We start from the raw sequence: 27,758 nt of genomic DNA, 5'->3' as shown, positions 1-27,758 counted from the left end.
GACTTCCGGCTCCGCTGGTCGTCCGGGAAACGGTCGGCTTCCGGTCGCGACGCGGTGGGCGGAGCCAAGATGGCTGAGGAGAAGCTTGGGATGGTAAGCGGGGAGATTCTCGGCCGCGTCGTGGCGGCCTCAGGGCGGGGCGTCGGGGCCGGGCGGGGCCGGGCCGGGGCGGTGGGGCCGGGCCGGGGCGGTGGGGCCGGGCCGGGGCGTACGCCGAGTAGTCCCTCCGGGAGGCGGCGCGGCCGCGTCCTGCTCCCCGCCTGGCTGGGCGTTTGGGCGAACGGGAACCTTCGTCTGTTTTGGGACGGCCCTCTTCCTGGACAGAATAGAGAGGGTTTTTGGAAATGGTGTTTTTCCTGCTTTTACGATTTTTTGGGTGGGCGGGCATGTTAGGTGGTGGGTACTGCACCTTCGCTAGACAGTTTTTGATAGCTCATGGATTGGTAATTTAATAGGCTGCAGCCTGGAAACTTTCAGCGCCCCTGCGGTCTCACTGCGACTGGCCTGCTTTCCCAGCTGCGATTAGATTTTGTTAAAGCCGCGTTTCAGAACTCAGCTGGTTTAAATTGTTAGTTAATTCTACAGAACAGCCTGTGTGAATTCAGGCTGACTCAGTAGTAACTGACTTTTTGCATCACTCATAACCTTGCTTGTTTGTGACAGTCTTGTATGTACATAGTATTTGCACTGTAGTTGATGCTGGCTACGGATTAGCCTTAATACTCTACCTTTAATTCCCCAAATTCCGGGATTACAGGAGTGCGTCATCACTCCCAGCTACATTTTTTGATTGACTTATAATTGAATATTTATGAGATACAATGGGATGATACTTAGATACAAGTGTAACTATAATGATTAAGTCAGGGTCTCAGCATATAAACTGTTGCAAACAGTAGCCCCCTACAAAAGCATTTGCTTCTGTCTATTGGTACCTGCTTCCTATTACTGTTTCTCTCCATCTTTTCCTAACTTTTGGCGACCTTTTGTTCTACTCTATATTCCCATTAAATCAACTTTTTTGTTTGTTTTGTTTTTGGATGGCGCTTATTTGTGTACTGACTGTTCTATGTTCTAGAACTAGCATTGTAGACTTGGCTGGCCGCCAACTCCGAGATCTACCTGCTTCTGCCTGGGATTAAAGGTGTGTGACACCCCTTTGAAATCAACTTTTTTTTTTTTTTTTTTAGCTTCCACATAGGAGCAAGAACATGCTTTGGCTTTCTCTGCCAGGCATATTTTACTTACCATATTTTTTCCCACAGTACTACAGATTACACCTCATTCTTTTTCATGTCTAAATAATATATGAATACTATTGGGGTCTAGGAATTGCCTTACAAACCACACACTGATCTCAGTCAGACAGGGATAGTTTATCGAGCATGCGCCCCAGGACTGGTTGACTAGGAAGTGAACCATGACCCCAAGTTAAGATCTTACAAGGTTTTTAAAGCCCCAAATCCATAAACATCTGGGCCAAGTTATTTCACCAATCAGGACTTAGGGATAAGAGATTTTCTTAGGAATATGTCTTTGCTGTACACTTATCCAGTTCCCATTGGTTGGGGTATTCACATGTGGCAGGGTACCTGCATTGTCTAATATTCATGTCCTAACTTGCCTACCAGGATGGGACTTGTCTAACATTCATGTCTTAACTTGCCAACCTGTTACCCATGTACGTGTCTCTTTCTGCCAAGTAGGATGTCCGTTCCCAGCGAGGTCTTGGGAACTTAAACTTTATTCGACCATTACTCAAAATGGAAGTTTTATTCCAAATAGTTTCTTATATTGGGGCAGGTGTCTCTCTTATGTTGGGGTCCATCTCAGGGGCAGCTTATACCGTAAAAACTTATACACAGGTACAGGAAGTACTGTTGGATGGTTAGTTCAGATCCAAGCTTATTATGGGTAACTATATAAAACAGTTCTATTGACTTTTATTGTGATTGGTTTCCAAGGACACAGAACATAACAAAGTATATAATCGATCTTGGCATTAGAAAGTTTTCTAGTAACAGCAGAAACATATGAGAAAGTTTCCTTATAATGGCAGGGTATTCAAGTAACTGTTACCTAGGCCTTAACATTTTATCTAGGCTTTAACAGTCCTTCTAGGCCTTAATATTTTTTTTTGCTTCTTTTGACACATATGCCCACCAAGCATTAGGTGAGTGGGGTCTGGCCGCATTTCTAAGGAGGACAGGTAGAGGTGACTGTGTGTGGCTTTTACTGACTGAGACTTGTCAGGGTAGAGCTTGGCAGTGGGGCAGAGGACTCAATCACTGGGACAGTAACCAGACACTTCCGGTGGGTGGAAGAGCAGATAGGACCACAGGCAGATCTGTGCCGGGGACTCCTATGCAGGCAGTGCTTCTGAGGAGGGAGCAGGAGAAGAGGTGGGACAGAGACAAGTGAGTGAAGCTCAGAGGGCAGAGGCGAGAAGGAAGGAGCAGAGTGCTGCAGTTGCAACGAAACTCTGCACTGAGGCTGCCCTGCCCAGTAATGCCAGAGACAGTGTGGCACTACCTGCTGGGAACAATGTGGTAATACCTGGTGGAAAATTGGATTTCTAATTCCTTCTATCAACCAGCCAGGCAGGGTGAAGAAAGACACTTCAGATCTCCAAAGCTGCTTCTCTGCTCTCATGCCCATGGTGACACTGCAGTACTTCTTTTTTTTTTTTTTTTAAATTTATTTATTTTATGCACATGAGTACACTGTAGCTGTCTTCAGACACACCAGAAGAGGGCATCCAAACCTATTACAGATGGTTATGAGCCACCATGTGGTTGCTGAGAATTGAACTCAGGCCCTCTGGAGGAGCAGTCAGTGCTCTTAACTGCTGAGCCATCTCTCCAGCCCGCAGTACTTCTTTTTGTTGTTATAGTTTTGTTTTTAATTTTTTTACAAAAGATCACATGTATGGATGTTTTATCTGAATATGTTTTAAGTGCACAATTTGCATGCCTGATGCCCACAGAGGCCAGAAGAGGGCACTGGATCCCCTGGAACTGGAACTACAGACTGTTGTGAGCCACCACATAGGTGCTAGGAATTGAACCTGGGTCCTCTGTAAGGCTGCTCAGTACTCCTAACAGCCAAGCCGTCTTCAGCTCCTGTTGTTTTGTGAAACAGGGTGTGCCTATGGGTCTGTCCCTGGTTAGCCTCAGACTGGGTCTCACCCTCTCTTGGCCTCTTGAGTGATGGGCTTGTAGTCACACATTACCATGCTTGGTCTGGTACCTTTCCTTAAGGTAGGCTGAGTGTGGAGTTTCTCTTGCCATTTACTCAGGTGCTTCTGGTTCTATATGTTGAAGAGGCAGAGGTTGGAGAAACATGGGTTTTGGGCCAGCCTGAGGTATACCCTTTAAAATTTTTTGTTTTGCATCTGGAGAGATGGCTCAGTAGTTACAGTCATTTGTTGCTCTTGCAGAGGATCCAGGTTCCATTCTCAGTGCTCCCACGATGGCTCACAAACATCCATGACTCTAGTTCTAGGAGATCTGATGCCTCTTCTGACATCTCTGGGCATCAGGCATACACTTGGTGTACATACATGCTGGCAAAACCTTCATATGCAGAAAATAATAAATCTTTTAAAAAGTTCCCTTTAGAGCTTCTGAAAAAAATTGCAGCCAGTATTTCCCCCTTAGGCATATAAATTGTCTTGCTGCTGCTGTTGTTCTGAGACAGGGTCTCACTGTATAGATAGCACTGGCTGTCCTAGATACATCAGGCTATTCTCCAAGTCTGATATCCCCTTGCCTCTGCCTTCCTGGGTACTAAGATTAATGGCATATGCCACCACAACTGGCCCTTATTGTGGTATATGATGGATAAAATTAGGGAACTAATAAAAATTCATTTAAAGATTTTCTAATAAGTTACAGTGTTAAGTTAGTACAATACCTTCATATCTAGCGTCTTCCTCAGTTGCTCTTCACTTACTTGTTGTAGCCGGGTCTCTCACTGCACCGGCATCTGCTGCTTTCCCTAGGCTGGCGATGATGAGCGCGCGGTCTGCTTGTCTCTTATTCCCCAGTGCCGAGATCACACATGCTGTCCTCAGCTTTTCCTTGGTTACTGGAACTTGGGCCTTCATGCCTGTGCCATAGCTTCTTTACTGCCTTAGCTGTCTGCCTTCATTTTATCAAACAGAGATCACGGTCTGTGATATGGCTTAGCAGATAAAAGGGTTTGTTACCAAGACTGACAAGAGTTAGGTCCTCAGGGGGAACCCACATTGCAGAAGGGGAGAGAAGATTCTTGAATGATGTTCCTCTGTACACACACACACACACACACACACATACAAATGGCAAAAAAAAAAAAAAATTTCTGATTTGGCTGCTAAGAAGTTGAACATTAAATATATGTTATGAGGTATTTAATAATTTAGTGTATTAATATGAGTGTATGTTGTACGTTGTAATTTTGGTACATTATAAATAAGCACATACTATGCATTATACACTATGAGCAAGTTGGATAGCTAAAGAATAGTGTGGTATAGAAGTCATATTCAGAATGCCTCTTTATGTTTCTTCATGTTATGACTGGTGAGTTACTGATCATTGAATGTACTTTGAATGTACTTTCAATTAGCAATACATGGGGCTGCTTTAACACAGGTGACCTCTTTCATTTCAGAAAACTCAGGTTCCTGCATCTATTGAATCTCAAAAACCCAGGCCAAAAAAAGGTCTGTATTTAAATTCATTTTAATGTGTGTGTGTCTGTGTGTGTTTCTTTGTTTCATACATACCAGAGCTTTGTAAAGTATGTTAGGAAAAGCAGTGGTGGTCTAACTCTTTTTTCTTTAAAAATTTATTCATTTTATGCATGTGATTACACGCTCACTGTCTTCAGACACGCTAGAAGAGTGCACTGGATTCCATTGCAGATGGTTGTGAGCCACCAGTGGTTGCTGGGAATTGAACTCAGGACCTCTGGAAGAGTAGTCAGTGCTCTTAACTGCTGAGCCATCTTCCGCCCCATGGTCCAGCTCTTATATAATGACTAGTTTGTATTTTATCCAGTTATATTTCATTGGCCTGTAATGTATTTAAATAGTTTTGGTTATTATGTCAGTATTCACTAATTTCTGTTTGTGTTATACACATTACATTCTCTCTTTTTTTTTTTTTTCTTTTCTTTTTTTGATTTTTGAGACAGGGTTTCTCTGTGTAGTCCTGGCTGTCCTGGAACTCACTCTGTAGACCAGGCTGGCCTCGAACTCAGAAATCCACCTGTCTCTGCCTCCCAAGTGCTGGGGTTAAAGGCGTGCGCCACCACCGCCCAGCTAAACATTGCATTCTTATACAAATCAGACTTCCACTAATTTTATGTATATATTAAGTGTTGCATTGACTTTTTATTTAAAAATTTCTGTCTTAAGATAGGGCCTTGCTCTGTAAGTTTCCTGAGGGAAACATGCCCTGTCTGTCTCTAAGACGGGCCTGAACTCACTGTATAAGCCTAGGCTGTTGACTTGGGCCATTTTCAATACTTTAGTTCCCAGTTACTGGGATTATGGATGTTGCATGGTTGGCTAGTGTGTGATTTTATAAAAAATCATACTTGGAAGCCTAGTGAAGACCTGACTGTGAAGTGCTGCGTTTTTGGTCTCACAGAGGTGACGCACTGTTGACCTCGAGGAACAAGAATCCTCTGTCTGCTAACCTGTAACATTTTAGGAGAACCGACTTCAGGTCATGACTGTATGGGAGGGTTTTCCAAGTGTTTGGATGGGATGTCCTCCTCCTCATCAGACAGTAGAGAGAAACCTAAATATTGTTAACAAAAAGGCATTAGTTCTGCCGTCTGAGGAGCTGTTTGTTTGCACTGACTTGTTTGTGGTGTTAGGTAAGACCATGCTCACTCGAGGCATGCTCCTAAGCTGGATCTCCAGCTTCCTCTTTTACTTGTTTCAAAACTTTTTAAAAAATGTATGTGTGTGGGGTCTGCTGATCCAGATTCAATCCCTAGGACCCACATGGTGGAAGGAGAGAAGCAACTTCTTCAGAACGTCCTCTATGTCTGCTGTAGTGCAAGCGTCCCCACGCATGGCGAGCTGTCACAACTTGATGAAGCTTGTTCTCCCTCCCACCTTTCCTGGGGGCCGGGCTTGTGTAGCAGGTGTCTTCATCTGAGAAGCCGAGTCTCCTTCCTTCCTTTACTTTGAGGGAGGTTCTCATTAGTTGCTCAGGGTACCCTAGAACTTACCCTGTAGCCCAAGCTAGTCTTGAACTTAAAATACATCTTTCTCAGCCTCCTCCTCCTCCTCCTCTTCCTCCTCTTCCTCCTCTTCCTCCTCCTCCTTCTTCTTCTTCTTTGTTTTTTTGAGACAGGGTCTCAGCCTTCTTAATAGCTGAGATTTTTGAAACTCGGTTGTAATTAAGCAAGTATCTGACATCATTACTAGTTTTTTTTTTTTTTTTAACCATTTCTGGTTATAAGAATCATCCTGCTGTGGTATGTTACCTCACAAATAACTGGGTGACTAAGCTAATTAGGAAGAGTTAGTATATGTTGTGACTGTCGTTTCAATCTGTATTTTACCCTTCGTCTAGAGTCAGATTCTATGGGTCAGCTGCTCCCAAGTCTAGAAGAGGACTATATATCGACCAAGAATTATTCTAAGGGCCAGAAAGATGGCTCCGTGGGCACCTGCTGCCAAGTCTGCTGATCCAGATTCAATCCCTAGGACCCACATGGTGGAAGGAGAGAGCCAACTTCTTCAAAATTGTCCTCTATGTATGCTGTAGTGCAAGTGTACCCCCACGTGGAGAGCCACAAAATAAACAAATAAAATTAAGATGACAAAATATCCCCATACATTTCCAAATTCCATGAAGAATTTAATGCACTATTGTAATTGCTTGTGGTTGGTTTAGACATGAGGACTATGCTAAAGGAGAAATTTTAACACTGACTGTATTGTTTGTTTTGCCAAACTATGCTCTCTAGCTCCAGAGTTCCCTATTGTGGAGAAACAGAACTGGCTGATCCATCTCCACTATGTCCGGAAGGATTATGACGCATGCAAGGTGAGGCTGCAGCCACAGGGAGAGTGAAAGGCAGGCTGGCTAGACGCTGTCAGTTAAACAGAAGTTTATCTACCAACCTTGACTTTAATATTGTCTCTTTTCAGTGTGCTTCTATATAGCAAACAGGACCAGGTTCCTTCCTGCTTACCGGAGGGATTTTTCTCATTGTACTCAGATCCTTTACTAGGACACTCTGTCCTCTCTCTGACCCTCCTGTTTGCCTCTGCTCCTCTCCCACCCTTTGCCAACACAGTTTGAAGCTCTCCAGTGTGGGCAGCCTTTCTCAGTTCTCTGAGGCAGCTCCAGATGCTGCCTTCTGAGCTAACGTGCCTGGGCGTAGTCACACAGCCTAGAGCCTGTTGCAGCAGAGAGCCCGTGTGATTCGCTCTATCCTGAGAACCTCTAGTGTCTGTATGTTTTATTAGCATGCCTAGTTAGGTTTTAAATAGGGGTTGAGAGAATTTTTCTGTCATGGACTAGATAGTAGTTTATTTTAAATTTAATTGTTTGAGATAAAGTTTTCCTCTGTATCCTTGGTTGGCCTTGAACTTGCTAAGTAGACCAGGCCAAACTCACAGATGCATCTGCCTCTGCCTCCTGAGTGTTGGGATTAAAGGTGTGTGCCTCCAGTTCTGGTCAAGACAGTGGTTTAGACTTTAGGGTTATGTAGTTGTTATCTCATATTTGTTGTTTTGTTCTTTTTTTTTGGTTTTGTTTGAAACAGAGTTTCATGTAGCCCAGGCTAGCCTCAGACTCAATAGGTAGGAGTAGATGACCTTGATTTCTTGACCCTCCTGTCTCTACCCCCTGAGTGCTGAGATTGCAGGCACACACCAGAGTGCATGGCTTATATTTTTTAAAATAATGCAAAAATATAAAACTTATTCAGAAATTAAAGTTTCTGTGTATGCCTGCATGTATGTCCATGTAGCACATGCAAGTATATCTCAAGGAGGCCAGATGTCATCAGATTCCTTGGGACTTGGGACTGGAGTTACAGACTTACACAACTGTACTGTCTGTATAGTCGTAAGCTGCCATTCGGGAGCTGGTAATCAAATCTGGGTCCTTTGGAAGAGCAGTAAGTGCTAAAGGTATTTTTTTCTTTTTTCTTTTACAAGACAGGGTTTCTCTGTGTAGTCCTGGATGTTCTGAAACTCAATCTGAGACCAGGCTGGCTTCAAACCACACAGATCCACCTGCTTCTGCTCCTGAGTGCTGGAATTAAAAGCCTGTGCCCCATGCCCAACCCTAAAAGTATTCTAAATGAGGAATGAACATACAAAAATACCCTGAGAGCCCTTAGATTGCTAACGTCTTTCTGAAATAAGTGATTGTAAGAGTTGAGATGAAAACAAAAATCCTGATGAAACCACGTTGTTAGTCACTGTCCGTGTCCTAGGTGTCTTCTGTGTGTCCCTTGTGGGCCTCTCCTGATGCTTTGGTTAACACTTACCCTACTCAGGTGTTCTTCTCTTTTAGGCTGTGATCAGAGAGCAGCTTCAGGAGACTCAGGGACTATGTGAATATGCTATCTATGTCCAGGGTAAGACATGGTGTTTCTTTCCTTACTGGAAAAATACATTTAGCCTAGGTTCTTAGAAAACAAAAAAACCCAAACAATTTAGGGAAGACTTAAATTCAAATAATATCTCAGAGAAGCCTTATTCACTATCCTTGGACATTTGAACACATTTCTGTGTGTGTATTGTACACACATCTGGGGGCCAGTGCTTAACATTGGGTGAACATGTTTTTTAATATATTTTAAATTATTTTACATGTATGTTTGCCTGGATGTATGTCTGTGCAACATGTACCTGCCTGGTGCCCGTAGAGGCCAGTAGAATCATTGGGTCCCATAGAACTAGAGTTAAAATTAGTTGTGAGGGGCTGGAGAGATGGCTCATTGCTTAAGAACATTGACTGTACTTCCAGAGATCCTGAGTTCAGTTCCCAGCACCCACATGGTGGCTCACAACTGTCTGTAATGGGATCTGATACCCTCTTCTGGTGTGTGTAGACAGAGCGCACACACACACACACACACACACACACACACACACATATATATATATATACACATTAAAAAAAAAAAAGTGGTTGTGAGCCACCAAGTGGATACTTAGACTTGAACCCCAGTCCCCTACAAGAGCAGTAAATGCTCTTAACAAATAGAGCCACCTCTAGCCCTTCTAAATATTATTCTTATAAAAAATTTCTGTGATCTGCAAGAGCCCAGATTTCTGGTTCTAGATGCTGGAAGCAGAATGGGTAGGTCTAAGTCAGCTTGCTACAGGCTCTCCCTTCCTAACACTTTGTTTGCTGCTACCCATTGGATGAAAGAGTTATCCAGAGGCTTTCTCTGTCTGATCTTAGATCCTCTTCTAGTTTTTCTGATGCCAGCTTCTACTTCTAAGAATACAGCTTATTTTCTGTATTTTTTTATTACTTGGCAGCACTGATTTTCCGCCTGGAAGGAAATATCCAGGAATCCTTAGAACTCTTTCAGACGTGTGCTGTTCTCAGCCCTCAGTGTGTTGATAATCTGAAGCAGGTGGCCAGATCTTTGTGAGTACTGGAGCAGTCACAGAAGACCACATAAAATGCTGTCTTTTGAAGTGCACTTTGGGGAGAGCTTGTTGCTATAGCAGCCAGATGCTTGATATGTAGGGCAGTGAGTAATGAGTATGACCGGCTTCATCGTGAGGAACATGGATTAGTCTGGAAGTCAGCTAGTATCGAGGAACTCGATAGATAGCACCTTCTAGTTGCATGAAATATTTGACATATAGTAATCGGGTGGTATTTTGAGCGGTTGGCCTGCAGATCTCTAAATGGAAATACTTCTAAAGTCTACAAAAAGTGTTTCACACACTCGTGTTCCATGCAGTGCCATCTCCATGTTCATCCCTCCACTGCCTTTCTTACTGGCATCATTTTCATATAGAAGTCTGTTCTCTTTAAATTCATGATCAAGGAGAGAAACGTCGTGGGTTCAGGAGGAAAAGGCTGTGCCTTACTGGGGAGGCTGGGAAATGGTGGAGGCTCATGCTTACTGGTATATGATTTGACCTTTGATGTTTTGTCTACTTTTATAAAACATTACAGGAAGTAGTTACAGAAGAATGCCGCCAACATTGGTGTGTGATGATAGTAAGGCCTTAGCACAGTGCTGACACAAGCCCTGCCTCAAGAGCTACTGCTTTTGGGGCGCAGTGCTATGCCTTGCCTTTCTCATACAACCGGCTCAACTTTTTGAAAAAAGCTCCTACAATTTTTAGCTCTGAAATGTGTGTAAAATGTGAATTTATAGAGGGAGTCCTACAGGAGTTTAGGTTAGCGGGGTGTGGCAGTGTGCACCTGTGATCTAGTCCTTGGAGCTGAGGCTTGAGGATCAGCTCAGTATCACCCTGGCTAGCCTGAGTGACACAAGAACTTGCCTCAGCAACCAACCAAAGATAATGAAGTTGGAAGAAGTAATTACAGAAAATGTGTCTTCACAGATTTCTTCTGGGAAAACATAAAGCTGCCACTGAAGTATATAATGAAGCAGCTAAACTTAACCAGAAAGACTGGGTAAGTAAGAGACATCATTTCTTTCTTATCAAGTCGCTTTTTAAAAAATAAATAAATAAATAAGGTCTCAATTTGTGTAGCGCTGGCTGGCCTCAAACCCAGAGAGCCTGCCTCTGCCTTAGTAGTGCTGACTAAGGCATGCCCTGCCACTGCTTAGTGCTTGGCTAGATGCTCTTTAGTGTTTACTGTCTTCGGTCTGTCCTCAACATGGCATTTCTGCATAGCTTGTAGATTTGCTTCATAGTTTGCAGCTATTAATGTTACTGACAGCTGTGTACTGGTGTGATTCAGGCCATGATTATCCTGTGTCATTTCCCAGAGCTTTAGAGGTCCACTTGGTACCTTTGGAGTTTGAAGCATCAGCAGGAGATGTCTTCATATGTACTTTGCATATTTTTCCCTATCTGCTTGGCAGTCAGTAGGCTGTTTCTTTTGCCTTTCTTTAGGTTATGAAGACTTTAAGTGACTCTTCTGAATATTTTACCTTCATCATCTTCCCTTTCTTATTAGTGTATATTAATTGTATAAAACGGTGTGTTTCACTGTGACATTGTCATAGTTTGGTCATAGTCACCTTCCTTATCCCCCTGTTTTCATCATGTATTTGTGTAAATTGGGGATTATGTGTAAGTACAACACAAAATGGACTAAACACTGTTTTTACAAGTTAAGGGTTTTCCATCCATGAACCTACATCATGGGTTTTTCATTTGGTCCTAGAATTTCAGGGCTGAGACTTACTCATGGTCAGTTAAATGGTGCTTGCTGCAGTTCAGAAGTATTAATTCTTTGAAAGGAGCTCAAAGAAACAAGGAAGAGCAAGCCCCAGAAGAACCTGTGCTGTGTCTCATCAGCCATAGCCTCTGAAAGAAGGCTGGAAAGTACCATTTTAATCTGCAACCATTCTTTTTTTTCTTAAATTCATTTATTATGTATATAGTGTTCTGTCTGCATGTATCCCTGTAGGTCAGAAGAGAGCATCAGATCCCATTACAGATGGTCATGAGCCACCATGTGGTTGCTGGGAATTGAACTCAGGACCTCTGGAAGAGCAGTCAGTGCTCTTAACCGCTGAGCCATCTCTCCAGCCCTCTGCAACCATTCTTAACTGGAGTAGGGCTCTGTAGTAAAGGGAAAGAGAAATGGGGCCCTGGAGTGTGAGCAGCTCTGTCTGCTACACGCATTGTCACCTCCTGTCAGACACAGCAGCTTTGTGGCTTTTCACTTGCCTCTCATTTCTGTTATTTTATCCTTACATCCGAGGACACTTGCTCAGCCTTCTCTCTGAGACCGCTATTCTCGCTTCTAGTTGTATATATTCTGATGGCTTATCCAGTCCCTTAATTTCAGTACTTGTATTCTGATTTCTAAGTACTTTGTCTTCTTCCCTCCCTCCCTCCCTCCCTCCCTCCCTCCCTCCCTCCCTCCTTCCCTCCCTTTTCCCCTCCCTCCCTCCCTCGTTTTTGTTATTGGTGGTGTTTTATTGTTTATTTGAGACAGGGTCTCACTATGTAGCCCTAGCTGTCCTGAAATTCACTATGTAGATCAAGTTAGCCTTAAACTCACAGAGATCTGCCAGGCTCTGCCTCCTGAGTGCTGAGATTAAAGGTGTGAGCCACCATCCTGCCTCTTCTTCCCTTATCTTTTCCCTTTCTTGTGTAGTGCCCTCTCTGTGTCTCAGTCTTAGTTCTGGATGTTTCCACAGTTACTTTTCTCTTTCTGCTTTCCTTTTAGTTTGTTTTTATACGATTGGGTGATCTTTCAGAGTCCTTCCTATGTCACTGATTATAGTAGAGAGATAACATGGTTTTTCCTTGGAGTCCTTAGGTCATTATTTGTTAAAAGTTTAATAACATTTTACTTAATAGTGTATATGGGGTGCGGATGGGGATGGGGATGGGGATGGGGATGGGGATGGGGATGGGGATGGGGACAACCTGTGGGAGCTTTTTCTCTCCCTCCACCATGTGGCTCCCAGGGATTGGACTCAGGTCATTGGACTTAGCCACAAGTCCCTGTACCCAGTGACCTGTCTTCCCAGCATTACCATTTTTAAGTATATTTCAATCTCAGATTTTCACCCCATCTGAGGTTATTAACTTTAAATTTTTTATCACATGTAGTATCTGTTTTGTATATGTGCTATATGTGTATGTATGTATGTGAGGACACACATGCTATGATGTCTTAGTTAGGGTTTCTAGTGCTGTGAGCAGACACCAAATACAAGGCAGCTCTTATAAAGGAAAACATTTAATTGGAGCTGGCTTACAGTTTCAGAGGTTTAGTCTGTTAGCATTATGGTGAGAAGCATGGTGGCACGCAGGTAGACATGGTTCTGGAGAAGGAGCTGAGGGTTGTACATCTAGATCCGCAGGCACCAGGAAGAGACTGAGCCACACTGGATATAACAAGCATATGAGACTCCAAAGCCTGACCTCACAGTGACACACTTCCTCCAATTTGGCCACACCTCCTAATAGTGCCACTCCCTATAGGCTAAGCACTCAAACACATAAGTCTATGGGGCCATTCCTTTTCAAACCAACACATACAGTGAGTGGACAGGTCAGAGAACAAGAGTTGGTGCTTTGTGTCTGTAGGCCATCAGGGTTGGTGCTTTTACCTACTGAGTCATCTTACTGTCATCATCCCCCTTGTCTTTGTAGACAGGGTCACATTTAGCCCATGCTGGCCTTGAATTAACTGTGTATCAGAGGATAGCCTTGGATTCCTGATTCCCTCCTCCCAAGAGCTGAGCTGAGCTGAATCATTAAGAAGCCAAGGTAAAACTACACTTAGAGTTAGATTAGAGGTGGAAGCAGCTCAGGAAGGCCCTGGGTATAGCCCTGCATGTGTGAGCACCAGTAAATACACACTCATTTACTTTCTAATTTTTTGTCTTTCAGAAAAATTTGCACATAAGTTTTAGGTTGTAGTAGTATGAAATCTTTACAGTGCATAGTTGGATACAGAATCAGGATGTTCTAGGCTGTATATGAACATGTTAGCATCAGAAACACAAAGTGAGTAACTGAAACCAGGAGACTGGGTGAGATAGTCTGCAGCAAATGGAGGACAGAGCTCAAGAAGAGCAGAACAGAAAAGCAGGCAGGAGGAAGATGAGTCAAGAGGGCTGGGCAAAGGGGAGGTGAAGTGTGCCCGATTCTCCCTGTAGCCAAAAGAGCTTGGTATTATTCTCACTGAGAACAGTGACCAGCCAGATGCTGTTTGTGTGCCGAACCTGATAAGCGTCTGTAGCAAACCCCTTATCTCTGCTGTCTTGTACACATCTTGATAGCTCACCATCTGGCTCTAACAAGGAGATGATAGTCTTGCATGCTATTGTCTTGATTTCTGAAACAACTTTAAGCAGGGAGAATTTCCACTAATGACAAATGAGAAATCTGAGGCTTTGGATGGAATGATGTGTCGAAAGGCACACCTCGAGGAAGAAGAGAATAGATTGCAGCTGCAATCCAGGACTGCCATCTATAGCCTGAGATCTTTCTGCAGTGTCTGCTGCCTTGGCAGGATATCCCTAACTCCAGCTCATCCTGGCTTCCCCTGCATGCTTCTGTGCTGTTAGTTGTTTAGGTGTATTGGCGATTTCTTTTCAGATAGCAGCTACGGCAGTGATTCACCAGGACTGAGTCAGGGACTAGTGTACGGAGAGAGCGTTAGAGGACAGGAGAGCCAGTGCTCTGTGATGGACTGGGACATAGACGGACTAGTGTACGGAGAGAGCGTTAAAGGACAGGAGAGCCAGTGCTCCGTGATGGACTGGACTAGTGTACAGAGAGAGCGTTAAAGGACAAGAGAGCCAGTGCTCCGTGATGGACTGGGACATAGACGGACTAGTGTACAGAGAGAGCATTAAAGGACAGGAGAGCCAGTGCTCCATGATGGACTGGGACATAGACAAGTTCTGGAGACAGGCTTGAATTGAAGGCACAGTTCTTGGTAATGTAGACATTATTTCAATTGTGGTTTAAAAGAAAAATAATTTTAAAATGTGAGACCTTCATGAAACAGATATTAGTTTTTAGGGTTTTTTTTTTTACCCCAGGTGGGATAATAGTATTATAAGTTTAAAATAACTTTTTAAAAGATTTTTTTTTTATTTTGTGTGTATGGGTGTTCTGGCTACATGTATGTTTGTGTGCCTACATGTGTAAAGTGCTTGTGAGGCCAGAAGACGACGCTGGATCTTCTGGAAGTGAGGTTACCATGTGGGTGCTTTGAACTGAACCCAGTGGAAGAGCAGTCGTGCTCTTAACTGCTGAGCCATCTCTAGCCCTGAATTTTTTTTGTAAAGATCATGTCTTTGAGAAATATGTAGTGAAATCCTTATGAGTGAAATGTTATATTATTTGGTACTATACAACAGCAGAAGGTAGGAGAAGGATCGGGTGGTATCAGGTCCTGAGTCTGTGTTGCTGTTTCCATCTATACATGGTTAGAATACAAAACTAAAGAAAGAAGAGAGGGCAGCGCAGCATGGGTACTTCCTGTGCTGGGGAAACTCACTTCTCTGAGCCTTGGCTTCCTATAAAACTGGAAAAATTATACCAATGATGCACATTTCTTAGAGAATTAAAGTACTATATGTGCAAATAACAGTCATCGAGCGTACTGTATAACGCGTTCTATCACTGATTGCTTTGTTGTTTAAGGAGATGTGGAACCCATTAAACCTCTGTGGTCTGCTCCTGAGACAGGGCTGCATCCCTGCCTCACGGGTGACTTCCGGGAACACCCTCCTTACTCCGGGTTTCTTTTCTAAAGCTGCTAAAGTCAGACTTATTGGATTCCAGAGATTTCATAACACTTACGCCAGAAGATACATGTTAGTCTTACAGTGGACTAGAGTTAGAAAGTTATCAGCAGCCAAGGTAGTTACTGTGGATTTTTGATTCATCTTTCCGCAGGTCAGAGGTTAGCAAATTTTTGTGTGTGAAGGACTATTTAGTATGTAGTTATTAAATGTATTTATATAGTATTACAGCTCTTTACACTGAGAGAGGAAGTTCTGATTCTAGTGTAGAAGAGCCATAGGAAGGAACTTTACAAAGAAGAGTGAGCTTGTCCTCTGACCTCTGCTATGGATTTCAACAAGATTAGCTTCAGAGATACATACTTATCTCTGAATAAGTAGCTTCAAGTGGCACCACTGGTCCCCGAGTCACATCTAGGGAAGGTGATACTTGTCTGCTGACCAGAGCTCCTTCCAATTCCAGATTCTTACAGAAAAGGCCCAAGGATCCAGAAGGACGGACGGAGACAGGATTTCCTTAATAGTGGAGCTCCCAGCTTGCCGTCCACTCAGCAAGGGCTATAGAGAGTTGTCCTTAGAAGAGGACACAGTGTTTTGATCCTAGGCTGCTGTGAAGGGAAACTGGTCAGGGGAGATGAGCACAGACCACAGAGAACTACTTAGATCTGGGAAGAGTCTGTCTGTTCTTTTGCATTTCATAAATTTTTTAAAAAGATTGTATTTATCTACTTTATGTATATGATGAGTACATTGTAGCTGTCTTCAGAGGGCTTCCAATCCCATTACAGATGGTTGTGAGTCACCATGTGGTTGCTGGGAATTGAACTCAGGACCTTTGGAAGAGCAGTCAGTACTCTTAACTGCTGAGCCATCTCTCCAGCACACATTTTATAATTTTGTAGAAATGTGTCTGGGTGTCTTTATTTACATGACTATCTGTGCGCCTCACATATGCCTGGTACCTGGAGGCTCTGAGATCCTGTGAAACTGGAGTTAGAGATAGGTTGTGAGCTGCTATGGTGGGTGCTGTGGCTCAAAACTCAGGTCCTCTGCAAAAGGAGCCAGTGCTCTGAACTGCTGAGCCATCACTCCAGACATACATTTTATAATTTTAGCTTAAAAAATACACTTAGGAATCTTTCACAGGGCACACCGTGCTGAACAGCTACAGTCTTTTGGTTGCTGTGCTCCAGTGCTGACAGTGGACTCACTCCTAACTGCTCTGCTTTCGTTTGCATGTAGGAGATCTGCCACAACCTGGGAGTGTGCTACACGTACCTAAAGCAGTTCAACAAGGTAATTCATAGAAATGGTGATGGTGGTTGACTGGAATTCACTGTGGTTCATTTGTCACAGAAGAGCCACTGGCCACTGTGTATTAGCTCTACTATCTGAAGAGCTTTGGGAGTAAAAATTGCCTTGTAAGTTATTGCCATGTTAATGCTTGTCATCACTCATTTTTTCCTACTTTTGGTAAAAAAGAAGTAGAGGAATTGTACAGTGGGAGTCCAGTTGCCTTCTTCTTTCTCTTTCTCTCTACCTTCTGTTAAAATGGTTTAGTATAGAAACGAATGTCCAGTAAGACACTTACAAGTGTGGGCCTTCACAGGGCACTGTGGCATACTACTGTAATTTCACCACACACACACACACACACACACACACCCACCCTTAAAGTGTCCGTGTTCCTATGAACTATCTTATGCTTTGACAGCAACTGATCTTTGTTTTGTTGGTTTGGTTTGGGTTTTTGAGACAGGGTTTCTCTGTGTAGCTCTTGCTGTCCTAGAACTCACTCTGAGACCAGGCTGACCTCTAACTCAGAAATCCACCTGCCTCTGCCTCCCAAGTGCTGGGATTAAAGAGGTGAACTACCACATCTGGCCTTCATTTTTGCTTTTAAGGTCAGTGAAAATGAATTTAAATGGATTGAATTTTTATGATGAAACTTTTTTTCTGATGTGAGTTTACATTTTACTCTGAACAAACTCTGTGCTCTAAGTAAGACTTTGCTATCAGGCAAAGCATGTTTTAACTTACTTTAGTGCTCAAATTAAGAAACAGATAACTAGGGCTGGAGAGATGGCTCAGGGGTTAAGAGCACTGGCTGCTCTTCCAGAGGTCCTGACTTCAATTCCCAGCAATCACATGATGGCTCACAACCATCTGTAATGGGATCCAGTGCCCTCTTCTGGTGTGTCTGAAGACAGCAACAGACAGCGACAGTATGCTCACATACATAAAATAAATAATAATTCTTTAAAAAAAAAAAAGAAACAGATAACTAGTTTTTTTTTTCCCTTTGGTGGGGAGGGGTGGAGATTTTGAGACAAGGTTTCTTTTCCTAGTTGTAACTGTCCTGGAACTAGCTCTGTAGACTATGCTGGTCTTGAACTCCTACATCTGCCTGCCTCTGCCTCCTGAGTGCTGGGATTAAAGGAGTGTGCCAGCACTGCCCGACCTGTTTTGTTTGGGGTTTGTTTTAGTATGTGTATGGGTGTTTTGCCTGCATGCATGTCTGTGCACCACGTGTGTGCCTGGTCCCTTTGGAGGCTAGGACATCAGCTCCTCTAGAACTAGAATTAGAGATGGCTGAGCCACCAACTGCGTGCCTGTTGGGAATTGAGCCATGTTTCCAGCCTTAGATGCATGTCCTAACTGAATAATAGATGAGCTTTTGAGAGTCCTGAAACGTAGTGATGGGGATTAGGGAGTTTTCTCTCATAACTCAGTGACTATGTAGCTTTGTTCTTTTTCTGCTGCCATCAAGACTGACTCACTAATACCAATTTAACAAGGCCGACTCTGTTTCTTTTTGTAAGATCATGGTATAACCTAGTCTATCTCTCAGAGCTATGAAAAAATATCTGCATATTAGCAATTGAAGTGTAAGAATTATTTTTTTAACATTTATTTATTTATTATATGTAAGTACACTGTAGCTGTCTTCAGAGACTAGAAGAGGGCATCAGATCTCATTACAGATGGTTGTGAGCCACCATGTGGTTGCTGGGATTTGAACTCATGACCTTCGGAAGAGCAGCCAGTGCTCTTAACCGCTGAGCCATCTCTCCAGCCCAAGAATTATTTTTTGTAAGACATATAATAAAATATATATTGATGAATCTGGTTTTGTATAGATGATTAAATTTTTCTTTCAGAGAACAGTTTGACCAGGCACCTTCCTGTTTGTAGTACAGTTAAGTCAGAGGAGAGACAGGCTTAGTCTTTAGACCTCTACTGAGGTAGGTGGTTATATTTAGATTTAATAAAACTCAGCAGGCTACACAGTTACAAGTCCTGGCATTTATAGAAGCTCTTATTGAGTCTGAATGAACAAAAGCCTCTTTGTTCATCTCCTAAGATGTAGGTTCCTCCAGAGCAAAACGTTACTTACGTTTACTCTTTGCTGTGTGGTGTTGGAGACTGAAGCCTCACGAGGAGGCCCAGCCGTAGCCGTATTTTCTTGTTTACTCTAGTTGACTCTTGTATACTCTAGCACACCAGCCATCCAGACCAGCAGGCACTCAATAAGTACTTGTTAAATAAATAAATAGGAACACCTTTGTGTTTATTTTTTTATATTGTTAGGAAAACAGGTCCAGCCTGGCTAAGGTTGTACAGGTAGTCAGGAGTACAGGTGGGATCAAGTTTGGTGTGGTAGTCTATTACTGTATTATGATGTCCCTTTGGGGTTATAAAGTTTAAGTTGTAGGTTTAAATGTCAAACAGAAAACATTCAGAAAGTTGATCATCTTTTATGAATTCAGCAAGGCCAGCTAGGCTATGCTTAGGTGGTGAAACTACTTTCTCAGACATAATGTTCTCATATAAGTACATCAAAGCTGTCTTTACTTCAACATTGTCCCGCAGTGGTATTGATTTGGTTATCTTTACTCCATTGAACTTTGATTAGGCACAAGACCAATTGCACAGTGCCCTCCAGCTTAACAAGCACGACCTGACTTACATAATGCTGGGGAAGATCCATTTACTGCAGGGAGACTTGGATCAAGCCATTGAGATCTACAGGAAAGCCGTGGAGTAAGTGTCTCTTCCTCTTAGACTCCAGCCAGGGTGTCCACCCTTTTAACATTGCAACATGCAGTTATCACCTACAGAGTTCACGCTCAAGAACAGAACAACTGAATAACAAAAACTTGTGTACACATACCATGATGTTTTTGGTAAGTTTGTCAGTTTGTGTTGGGACAGATTGGCAGTTATGCTGGAATGTATGCAGCCTATGGACCACAGGTTGACACCCCTGCTGAAAGCAAGGGGACATGTAAACATTGAGAACAGATGGTTTCTCTCTTCCGTAACAGTGTCTTCTCTAGGCTAGTTGATTCATAGGCTAGCTGCTTGGGATTTAGTTCCTTATGTGGTTTTTTCACCTTCAAGCTGAGTAACAAGTTCCAGGTCATATTGAAGTAAGATGATACTGGAAACTAAATATGGAGTAAGCATCTCTAGTTTCAAATAACCCTAAAACTAGAGTTTTTAACTGCACACACATGCTTGCTGCACATTGTCTATGGTTTGAAATTAGGTAGGAGAAAACATTTGCAACAGAAGTAGGTGGACATGCACTCAGCAAGAACTTGGGCTCAGTGCGATCTTCTAGTTCAATACTTTATAGCAGATCCTCTGTTCCTGGAGATCGTATTAGGTACAGAAATCCCCTAGCTTAGAAACAGACATCTGGTTTTATTAGCCCGATACCAATATATCTTGTGTTACTGTTATTTTGGTTTCTTATGCTGAGGATAGACCCTTACCCCTGCTTAACTTTGCACAAATGTGACAACTGAGCTGCACTGCAGTCCCAATATCATGAGTTTTCCTGCCGCTCTTTGTTAGGGTAGTTTAACTTGTTGATAATGGGTGACTGAATTTCCATCCCAAGTTTCCTCTCTAGGGACACATGGAATTTTGTTTTTTCTGCGTAGTGTCATCTTGTTTAACTTATTTTGAGGCAGGGTCTTAAGCATGTGGCCTAGGCTGCGTACAATTCACTATGTAGATCAGGTTGGCCAGGAACATACAGAGATCCACCTACCTCTGCACCTGGCTTGTTTCTTTTAAATAGGACAGCTGTGTACAGCAGAATGCTCAGGTGTTGTGTTCAATCAAAGAATAGAACATGTGTGACTCATGGACTAAGATTCTGGTATAGAGTACTGGTCACTTGTTAGCTTTGTCCACCACAGGGTGAGCTTCCTGGCTGTATCAGCCACAGCACTGCTTTCTGCCTTTTCTATAACCACATTTTGTGACAGAAAACTCTTTTAAGTTTGTTGGTAAGCTATAGTTTTTTCATCATCAGAAGGTCAGGCTTCTGTGGTCAGGTAGGAAGGGGCCATGAAATAAGTGAAGAGCTCCTGTAATGTGAGAATAAGCCTGTTCCTGACACTTGTCCTGTACAAGGTGGCATCTGAGTTAGTGCACATGAACTCCAGTGAGGGTGTGCTGACAGTGATTACTCAGACTTGAATCACTCATTTTCCCAACGGAGAAAGCAGGACAGTTGAGTATTTGAGAAGGTAGGTTCATGACCTGCGTCTCTGGAGAGGAGTGCTGGCAAGGGAACCGATGTTGATGGAACGTGAAGAGTGGGAAGCGTAAGTTCATTATGTGATTTGGGGAGGAGTATGCTCAGAATGGATACTTACTATAGAAAAGCAAGACAAAAATACTCAATTGTACTGAGAAAGTTGTCTGCCAGCTCAGGCACAGGGGCAGGCTTTGGCTATCCTACAGGTAACAAGCAGGAACAGTACTTTGCTGTTTGATGCTTTACTGGTGAAACTGATCCTGTGTTCAGATGGTCTCAACTCTGTTGCTTTGGCTTTTTAATAAAGATAAGCATCAGTCAAAGACTGAAAAGGCAGATAATAGGCCAGTGTTTACTCCAAGATCCAGTATCTAAGTCTTTCCGGGGGCTGATATATGCCCTCTTTGTTTAGCTAGGCAACTTAGTGTGGTGCTTTGTTTAATATGGAGAGCACATTGTCAGGGGGTTTGGAGTCCTAGATGATCTAGGAAGTAGGCTGCCTACCATTGTATGCACAGGGAAAGTGACAAGAGTTCTCAACAGAGAGACTAACATAACTGTATCTTTTTTTTTTTTTTTTTTTTTGGTTTTTCGAGACAGGGTTTCTCTGTGTAGTCCTGGCTGTCCTGGGCCTCACTCTGTAGACCAGGCTGGCCTCGAACTCAGAAATCCGCCTGCCTCTGCCTCCCAAGTGCTGGGATTAAAGGCGTGCGCCACCACTGCCCAGCACATAACTGTATCTTGACTGACTTGGCTTAAAACTTTGTTATTTTCAGTGTGGTGAATCGTTCCACACATTTCGTTTTTTAAGGTTGCTGTTGGTCCAAAAGAAGAGCTTTGACAAAAGAGTCTAGATTCTAAGCCTCATTTTCTTCTGCTGAGCAGATCTTCCCTGTCTCCAGGTTTGAGATTATTTGCTTTTGAAGGAGATTGCCAAACTGTTCTCAGAAGTTTACATGGAAAAGAAAGGTTTAAGAAAGGGTTCCAGGTGTTGGCAGTGGGGCAGATGACTCTACAAGTCTGTCTTGTAACCATGGTTTCCTTGCGAGCATCTCTGTGTTACAGGTTCTCACCAGAAAATACAGAACTCCTTACAACTTTAGGATTGCTCTACTTACAGGTAATGACAACTGTATTCACATACTGGTGTTAGAAATGCTTTAGGTCTATGCCTGTGGTGGTTTCCTTCACTTTTCTACTTGGCACATTGTATTAACAGTCACAGTACACACAGGAACCTTGGTTTGTTTTATATACTCATTACTAAAGGAAGGAATTAACATTTGCACCCAAGTCGTAATTCTCTTTCAGCCTTAGTGTAATAGCAATTCTTATGCGACAGGGAAAGAATATATATGAGAACCTGCTGTCTGGTTTGGGGAAAGGAGGAGAACTGTTAGATTTAACCACTCTGTGGACACTGGGGCCAAGACTGTTCGTGTTGGCTCACCTTGCTATCCAAGGTCCTGCAGGTGAGAGCAGCCAGGGGTAGATTTCTAAAGAGGAAACATTACCTTCCCGTCACATTGCCAAGTGTGGATGGGACTCTTAAGTCTGCCGCTTGTGTTCCTGAGTACTGAGGCTCCTGATCTCTGAGCTGTCTTAGCCTGCCCACCCTCCAGTCTCCCTGCTCAGCTGATATGTCTCTGAAGTAGCTTTTATAACAATTGCTTTAAGAAGAACATACATTTTACTTTTGGGTCCTCTGGGCTTTGGCTTGTGAGGAGGTGTACAGTACAGTCCCTGTCAGGAGGCATTAATATCAATCAGCATGAGTGTTTCTGAAATGGGTTTTTGGCCGAAGATACTGTATCAGGAGAAAAATAAACAAAAATAAGAAAATCACAAATGTGGAGATTTGTGTTTTATTTGGTATACCAACTATATTTTTATTATCACTACTATTTCAAGGGTTGGGGTGTGAGTGTTCAAAAGAACTTTACAAGTGACTGCATGTTTCCACTCAGGGTATAGTAGGCCACATTCATGAACTGACATCTTTCTACTGAGGTAAATTTTTTGGTTTGCTTTCTTTCAAGCTTGGTGTTTACCAGAAGGCATTTGAACATCTTGGGAATGCACTGACTTATGACCCTACTAACTACAAGGTACTGTAGGCTGTGGTGATCCCATGACCCCTAGAGATGATCAGACCCTAGAAACTGGATAGCTTTCTCATTTTAAATACGCAAGAAGGTAACTTTGTATGTATGTGGTACTGGTGAACAAACCTAGAGCTTTGTGCATGCTAGGCAAGTAGTCTATCAGTGAGGTATACTACCCTGTCAGAAATCACCTTGTATTCATAATTCTTATTATTTTTAAAAGTTAGTTCTTATTGAAGCTACTGTAAAGTGTTAATGGTCAGCTTTTCAAAGGGGTCCATTTATGGTACTAGGACTGTTCATTTTGGCTGCAGGTAAAGTTAGAGTGCCGTTATAGTGTCTGTTACTCGAGAACTTAGCCAAGCTTCCATCACAACTGTTGGAGGATTCTTGATCCTAATGAAGTCACGTAACTTCCAGACATATGTGACTTGAGGGTGAGAAAGTCAAGTGAACGAACTGAGGGAGATGCAACCAAATAGGGTTTAAACACAAACTCCATCAGTTAGGAAGTCAGTAGCCTGGCTCTATTGTCTTGGTACCTTTCCTTAAAGAAATGATAGTGCTGGACGGATAAAAACTAAAGGCAATTCACATGGCTTCTCGAGTAGTAGCCACAGGCAGCTGTATGTGAGGTGTCTGGAGTACTCAGTGTACAAAGTAGAGCAGACAGATGGCAACAGTTATTAGAATACTGAATTCCGTAGCGAGAGGTAGGAAACAAATGGAGCTAGATGGAGCCAGAGACATTTTTTTTTTTTTTTTTAATGCTGTGGGATTGATTCCAAAGACAGCTTGGGTCTATTTATGTACCTGGAAGTTGTTCTTGGTCATGTCTGGCTGATGTGTACTATGTACACTCAGGAGACTGTCTCATTTCTTGGGCTTCTTGGATGACTGAAGTACTAATGTTACTGCGCTGTGTTTTCAGGCCATCTTGGCAGCAGGCAGCATGATGCAGACTCATGGGGACTTTGATGTTGCCCTTACCAAATACAGAGTTGTAGCTTGTGCTATTCCAGAAAGTCCTCCACTTTGGAATAACATTGGAATGTGTTTCTTTGGCAAGAAGAAATATGTGGCAGTAAGTGCTCCTTACAGTTATCCTAACCCATGTGGTTACTGGCTCTGCTGAGCTTGCCTGGCCCTGGGCTGAGTGCTCCTGTTTCTGCAGGCTATCAGCTGCCTAAAACGAGCCAATTACTTGGCACCCTTCGACTGGAAGATTCTGTACAATCTGGGCCTTGTCCATTTGACTATGCAGCAGTATGCATCAGCATTCCATTTTCTCAGTGCAGCCATCAACTTCCAGCCCAAGCTGGGGGAACTCTACATGCTCTTGGCTGGTAAGGACATTTTATATAGAAACATTCTTCTGAGTTATGATGATGGGAAAGTGAGTTGGGATCATAGGTTAGTAGCTAAATGCCCCATGGAGGGATTTTAACTCAGTCTAAACAGGTTAATTGTATTTTGGTCATTTATTGATGAGTTTTTCAATTTATGAGAGAAAGGTCAAAAGCAACTAATGGAGGTTGTTTGGAGAGCACCAGACTACAAAGCTAGCTCAGACTGCAGTGAGGCACAGAGCCTAACTGTCAGGGCACAGAGCCTTACTGCTTATGTTATGGCAGCAGCATCAGTTCTAATGTGACAAAGTAGAGCCAACCTCCACATGGTCCTACAGGACCAACTAGACTTTGAGAAAGCACTGGCAGAAGTAGGGCGTGTGACATTGTACACAGTTGATGTGGTGAGGTGTCTGAGCTGAGGGATGAAAAAGCCTTAATTTTGAGAGTGGTCTAGAATATTATTTTTGTTATCTAAAATGAACTCTCCTAATTTTCTCTGTGGCAGTGGCTCTGACCAACCTGGAAGATATAGAAAATGCCAGAAGAGCATATGGAGAAGCTGTCCGCCTGGATAAGTAAGCATTCTGTTCTGTGGGAAAGGGTAGGGAGTACCATTAGCAAAGACTGCCATAGCATTCATGCTGCCTGAGTCATCTTAGCCACCGGGTGACATAAATGTGGAAGGTTGTGGCTCCTAAGACTTATCGAGAATGAAAAGCCTGAGAAACACTTCCAGTTCTAAGTGCAGTAGTCAGGAATCCAAAGAAAGTCAAGATCTGGCAGCACTGTCTTGGGTTGCTGATAAGCTGTGGGCTAAGTAGTTTAGCAGGTGGGACTCTGGGCTCAGTTTAATCAAAGATAACTAAGGTTCTTGGCGTGGTGGTGTGGGTATTCTACTACACAATAGAATCTGCTACACAGCTGGTCTGGGATTTATTTTGTTCTGCCCTTCCTGGGGTGGCTTTGCTGGTGCCAGACTCAGTCAATATCCTACTTTTCTCCTTGGGCAGTTAGATCCTTGACTGTGGGTCACACAGCATTTTGCTGTATAATGAATGAGGACAACCACTACTCAAGTTTTTGTTTTGGGACTTCATATGATGAGAAGGATCGCCAATAACTCATTATTGCAGAGCCCCGACTCCGTCTCTCTGCTGCAGGTGTAACCCTTTAGTAAACCTGAACTATGCTGTGCTGCTGTATAACCAGGGTGAGAAGAAGCGTGCCCTGGCTCAGTACCAGGAGATGGAGAAGAAGGTCAGCTTTCTCAAGGACAACAGTCCTCTGGAATTTGACTCTGAGGTATGCCTTTTATTAGCTCCTACACGTCATGAAGCAAGCTGTTAACAGATACCAAAGGAACCATAAGCTGATGTTTCTTTGGGCTTCATGTTGACTGCAGCATGAATTCACCAATTAGTCATAGTCTGAGACAACCTTTGCTAGAAGAAAGTAACAAGATAGTTCAGGCTTACTGAGTCATGTTTTCATTACTATAGCAGAACAGGCAGAATCTGGCCAGTGATGCTTCAAACTTGAATTGTTGCATTTTGAGATCCTACAAGGAAACCTCTTGATATCCGATAAGCAACTTGTAATAATCCTAGCCCTTGAAAATGATTGCCTTGTTTTAAGTGCTCCTCCCTCAATTGCTAGTTCCAGTCAGTGGCCTTTGGTGAAAGGCCTGAGAAGACTGATTTGGCTCTGCTGGTTTTGTCAAAAGTTTCTTTTTCTCCCCCATGTGGCACAAGATGGTAGAGATGGCTCAGAAGTTGGGAGCTGCCCTCCAGGTAGGAGAGGCACTGGTCTGGACCAAACCAGTCAGAGATCCCAAGTCAAAGCACCGGACCAATTCAGGCAACAAATCTGCTACTCAAGCTCTAAGACAGGCCATGTCTTCGGCAGCTGCATACTGGAAGATCCCTTCAGGTAAGAGACTAACAAAACACTGAAGACTTAGTGGAGATAAGCTACCTCTACCATCAAAGATCACAGCTTTGAGCAAGGTTTGCACACTGCAGACTCATGGTCAATTTAGTATTAGACACAGGGAAAAGCCCAGAGTGACCAAAGTGGCACTGGTTTTGAAGCTGTGAGGTAGGCAGGCTTAGACAGGGTGGTAAGCTTTTAGGTTTAAGAGTGCATTACTAAGTGCTTGCCGTTGTACATTCTTGCCCTAATTTCCCAAGCTTAATGTTTTATTCCTTCAGTTGTGGGCATCCTCACTAGGTACAGAATGCACTACAGGTTTCATAGCCTCAGACAATACAAAGCTCCCTCTTAAATGGTTTCTTCTAAAATGGAGTAACTGAGAATTCAAGTTTTGTTTCTTTGCCAGGGACTGTAGGAGCCCAGCTCACAAAGCCACCATCACTTCCACTGGAGCCCGAGCCCGAGGCCGCTGTGGAGGCAAGTCCAACAGAAGCATCAGAACAAAAGAAAGAAAAATAGCAACAAACACAAAAAAAACAGGATGACCCTGGAGTAGGGGGGGTCTCTTAAGTGAGACCATATAGAAGGTGGTCATAGGACCAGGCAGATAGAGGCCAACACTTCGTCCCTGGGTGGGCACTGCAGAATTAAAACAGAACCCAGGGTGTGTTGTGATGATCAGGAGGAGCCTGAGGCCCATGCAGCTCTTGGCTGACCCCATCATCCAGGAACAAGGGAGAAGACATGCTACGTAGACTTGAGGCCCCACATGTATACTCCAAGAGTCAGCAAGGCAAATGATGAAAGACCATTACTCAATGAAGGACTTTTATAAAGGTAGACTGTGGTGATGAAGTCACATTCTAACTGGACTGTGGGAAGATAAAAGTCTCCACTGGAAACACAAACCTTGGATTAAGAACCTAGATAAATAGGGCTTCCCAACCCCCCCACCCCCACCACCCCTTTTAGATTAAGTTGAGACTCAAACTGGAATGAATCCAGCTATATTTGCCCAAAGAGAAACCAAAACAAGTCCTTATCTCCATTCTTAAGAGAGGTCAGAGTCTAGAGCCAGATCATGTCAGTTTAAGTAGTAGAGTCAGGGCTAGTCTGGAATCGGCACCAAGAATTTAAAGAGAAAGAGTGGGCAGGGTGACTGAGGACATAGCTCAGTGTTAGAGCACTTGCTCAGGATACACAAGGCCCTGGGTTTAATCCCCAGTACTGCTGAAAAAGAACAGAGCTTTTAGATAAGGAATTTTAACCAAGACAATCAATGATGAATGCTGACAGATGCTCTCATGGCCCAATAGCAGCCTTTGTAAAAGATTATGGAGCTCTAAGAGGTCACATTAAAAGATTTTTTTTAAAAAAATAAAACTATGATCACTGTCTGTC

General features: G+C 43.2%; 1 protein-coding gene across 4 annotated transcripts; it reads left to right on the top strand.

The window, feature by feature from the left end:
• Bbs4 (Bardet-Biedl syndrome 4) lies at positions 1-27,758 on the top strand. Of its 4 annotated transcripts, XM_028774377.1 has the most exons (17): positions 37-93; positions 4,657-4,708; positions 6,579-6,762; positions 6,976-7,055; positions 8,538-8,601; positions 9,515-9,626; positions 10,562-10,634; positions 16,654-16,707; positions 19,328-19,455; positions 22,034-22,088; positions 23,008-23,076; positions 24,005-24,157; positions 24,248-24,419; positions 24,931-25,000; positions 25,586-25,727; positions 26,177-26,354; positions 26,764-27,758. In XM_028774377.1, exons 3-17 carry the CDS (start codon positions 6,660-6,662, stop codon positions 26,874-26,876), a joined length of 1,566 nt encoding a protein of 521 aa, XP_028630210.1. In that variant the 5' UTR covers positions 37-93; positions 4,657-4,708; positions 6,579-6,659; the 3' UTR covers positions 26,877-27,758. The 4 variants fall into 4 exon arrangements, with proteins under 4 accessions (XP_028630211.1, XP_028630210.1, XP_028630212.1 ...); XM_028774378.1 differs by lacking the exon at positions 6,579-6,762 and having other exon boundaries at positions 1-93; XM_028774379.1 differs by lacking the exon at positions 26,764-27,758 and having other exon boundaries at positions 25,635-25,727; positions 26,177-26,289.

The sequence above is a fragment of the Grammomys surdaster genome, unplaced genomic scaffold, assembly GCF_004785775.1.
Source record: "Grammomys surdaster isolate TR1022 unplaced genomic scaffold, NIH_TR_1.0 241, whole genome shotgun sequence".
Taxonomy (NCBI): Eukaryota; Metazoa; Chordata; class Mammalia; order Rodentia; family Muridae; genus Grammomys; species Grammomys surdaster.
The sequence above is the reverse complement of the archived record's forward strand: the minus strand, read 5'-3'. Positions and strand labels throughout refer to the sequence as shown.